The following is a 3193-nucleotide window of genomic DNA, read 5'->3' as shown; positions in this document are numbered from 1 at the left end:
GGATTTTTTGCCTCACTTGACAAAATTGAGTCGTTCCAAATAATGAGATACATACCTGATTAAAAGTCGTGTGTGAATTGGTGATGTTTACGGCATAATTTGCATAAATGAGACGAAAAGAGCATTTTTGGCTGAAAATTTGGAATTCGCAAAACGACAAGCGTTTCGCTCGAAACAACTTTTATCAGGTGCCACAATGTCCCCCGATGTCATGTGTGCGAATTGGTGATGTTACGGCATAATTTGCATAAACGAGACGAAAAGAGCATTTTTGGCTGAAAATTTGGAATTCGCAAAACGACAAGCGTTTCGCTCGAAACGACTTTTATCAGGTGCCGCAATGTCCCCTGATGCCATGTGTGCGAGTTGGTGATGTTACGGCATAATTTGCATAAACGACAGAACAAAAGCATTTTTGGCTGAAAAATTGGAATTCGCAAAATGACAAGCGTTTCGCTCGAAACGACTTTTATCAGGTGCCGCAATGTCCCCCGATGTCATGTGTGCGAATTGGTGATGTTACGGCATAATTTGCATAAATGAGACAAAAAGAGCATTTTTGGTCAACTGCACACAGTCACGGATACAGGAAGATTCCGAACAAATCCCAGATCCTTAAAGGATACATAAAAATACCCCAAAGATGCGACAACGTATCTGCTGGTCCACTCTTGTACAGAAGGATTTTTTTGCCTCACTTGACAAAATTGAGTCGTTCCAAATAATGAGATACATACCTGATCAAAAGTCGTGTGTGAATTGGTGATGTTATGGCATAATTTGCCTACGGATAGCGGATTTGATAGGATCCCTGGTCGTGGGTTGGGCTCGCGGATCCGTAGAAGAAACGGATAGCGGATTTGATAGGATTCCTGGTCGTGGGTTGGGCTAGCGGATCCGTAAAAATACGGATAGCGGATTTGATAGGATCCCTGGTTGTGGGTTGGGCTAGCGGATTCGTAAAAGATACGGATAGCGGATTTGATAGGATCCCTGGTCGTTCATTTGGCTAGCGGATTCGTAGAAGATACGGATAGCGGATTTGATAGGATCCCTGGTCGTTCATTTGGCTAGCGGATTCGTAAAGATACGGATAGCGGATTTGATAGGATCTATGGTCGTTCATTTGGCTAGCGGATTCGTAAAGATACGGATAGCGGATTTGATAGGATCCCTGGTCGTTCATTTGGCTAGCGGATCCGTAGAAGATACGGATAGCGGATTTGATAGGATCCCTGGTCGTGGGTTGCGCTAGCGGATCCGTAGAAGATACGGATAGCGGATTTGATAGGATCCCTGGTCGTTCATTTGGCTAGCGGATTCGTAAAGATACGGATAGCGGATTTTATAGAATCCCTGGTCGTTCATTTGGCTAGCGGATTCGTAGAAGATACCGATAGCGGATTTGATAGGATCCCTGGTCGTTCATTTGGCCAGCGGATTCGTAGAAGATACGGAACGCGGATTTGATAGGATCCGTATAACCACCAATTTACTTTTTTGATAGAGTGGGCACTGTCAAACCTGTCTATGTTAATAAGAAAATTTAATGAGTGAATGAAAAAGTTTATTCCTCTCGATCCTTGCAAATGTTTTTATTTAAGGATTCGTGCAAATGATATATCCGTATTCGTTTACAGTTAGGGATTCGAGCATATAAAACATCGTATCCATAGTGTATCTGCTATCCGAGCGGATACGGTATCACATCCGTTAGGTATTTTGTCGTATCCTTCACGGATTTGGCATTTGTTCGCATTTGTTCGGAATCTTCCGCATCCGTGACGGATCGATTTGACGGATGCGACGGTATCTGCCGGGATCCGTGGCCATTTTGCCCAGTGGTGGTTAGAGCAAACGACTATATGAACCGGGGAGACCCGGGTTCGATTCCGAGTCGTACCCGGTACATGTCTGAACATGCGCCCCGACGTTGTGCCATTGGGAAAGGCACTTCACACGAATTTCCTCACTCCACCCATGTGTGAATGGGTACCTGACTTCGGTTGCCAAATGGCAGCCGCACAGACCCTTGCGACAGTTCCACAAATTTGTGGAACAAATATGTGTATCATGTGTAGTATTTGATTGTTGTAATTGTTGTGATATTATGTGATACCCTGCATCAATTCAGCCGTATAAAGGCTGCGACTGCACGGGTACTGTTCGGACAATAAAAACCATTTACAAGGTCAGATAGTACGTGATTTGTCTTGTTTTAATACTGCTCTTGTACGGTTTTGACGATCACGTGACTATGACGTAATTCTCTGCCGCCATGTTGGATAATTACGTCACATTTGATTGTTTTTTCCCTTTCCACCAATCAGAGTAAACATATTTTGTCACTTGTTAAAGATTCAAATCATCTCAACCAATTTTTATATCTTATTATTGAAAATTATAATTATTATTTTATATTACGCGTGATTGAATTTATACATGGACTTTTAGCTACAAAATGAAATATACTTAAACTGCATTATTTATGTATTATTTTTATAAGATAACAATTTATAATATAAATCTATCCATGAAATCGTTTCTCACCGAGATATGTTGCGTTGGTCCGCTGATGAATAATGTTTATTTTCCTGGAGCCAACAGGAAGCTGAACAATGGACGTATAACCTGAAATTTTTAAGAAAATGAAAATAAAGAAAAAAGTCCAGAAACATACACTTCCAGGTTTAGCGCGTGTACATATTTTGTATATATTTCTTACCATGTAAATCTTACTGTATTTTGCAAAAGAAAGTGATTATAAACATAGCATATAAACCGATGCTCAAGAACAGAAGGCATAGAGTAAAATGGCGTAAGTGATAATTTACCGGAAGCGGATATAGTTTCCTGGAATGTGCCCCTGATGACCTCACACGTGTCGCCCTCACCATCACACACACCACAACGGTCATAGGCCTTTCTTGAGTAGAGAACTCCGTCACATCCTATGGGCTACATATATAACATTATTACAAAGCAGTTAAATTAAATTACAAAGCATTAAATTAAAAAAAGAAATTATCTTCGCTTAGATTAGAAGGCCATTTTTTCGGCGGCGCTTTTGTGTTGACGATTTTGTTTTTGATTGAACAGCATAACATAATACACAAGAAACTACGGATTGATTAATGTTAAGTTATGTTTCAGGCTATTATAGAAGTTAAATAATATACCAACTCAAACGAAC

At 40.6% G+C, this 3193-nt stretch overlaps 1 protein-coding gene across 1 annotated transcript in view; it reads right to left on the bottom strand.

Moving 5' to 3' along the window:
• Positions 1-3193, bottom strand: part of LOC109474657 (ADAMTS-like protein 2) — a 44706-nt gene that overhangs the window by 17267 nt on the left and 24246 nt on the right. The window contains exons 6-7 of the mRNA XM_019775006.1: positions 2835-2958; positions 2551-2631 (exon numbers count right to left, since the gene is read on the bottom strand). Coding sequence (XP_019630565.1) covers positions 2551-2631; positions 2835-2958 — 205 coding nt within the window. The remainder of the gene's footprint in view (positions 1-2550; positions 2632-2834; positions 2959-3193) is intronic.

Source organism: Branchiostoma belcheri, unplaced genomic scaffold, assembly GCF_001625305.1.
Source record: "Branchiostoma belcheri isolate BF01 breed outbred unplaced genomic scaffold, Haploidv18h27 scaffold102, whole genome shotgun sequence".
Classification (NCBI taxonomy): Eukaryota; Metazoa; Chordata; class Leptocardii; order Amphioxiformes; family Branchiostomatidae; genus Branchiostoma; species Branchiostoma belcheri.
This window is presented reverse-complemented; position numbering and strand designations above follow the sequence as displayed.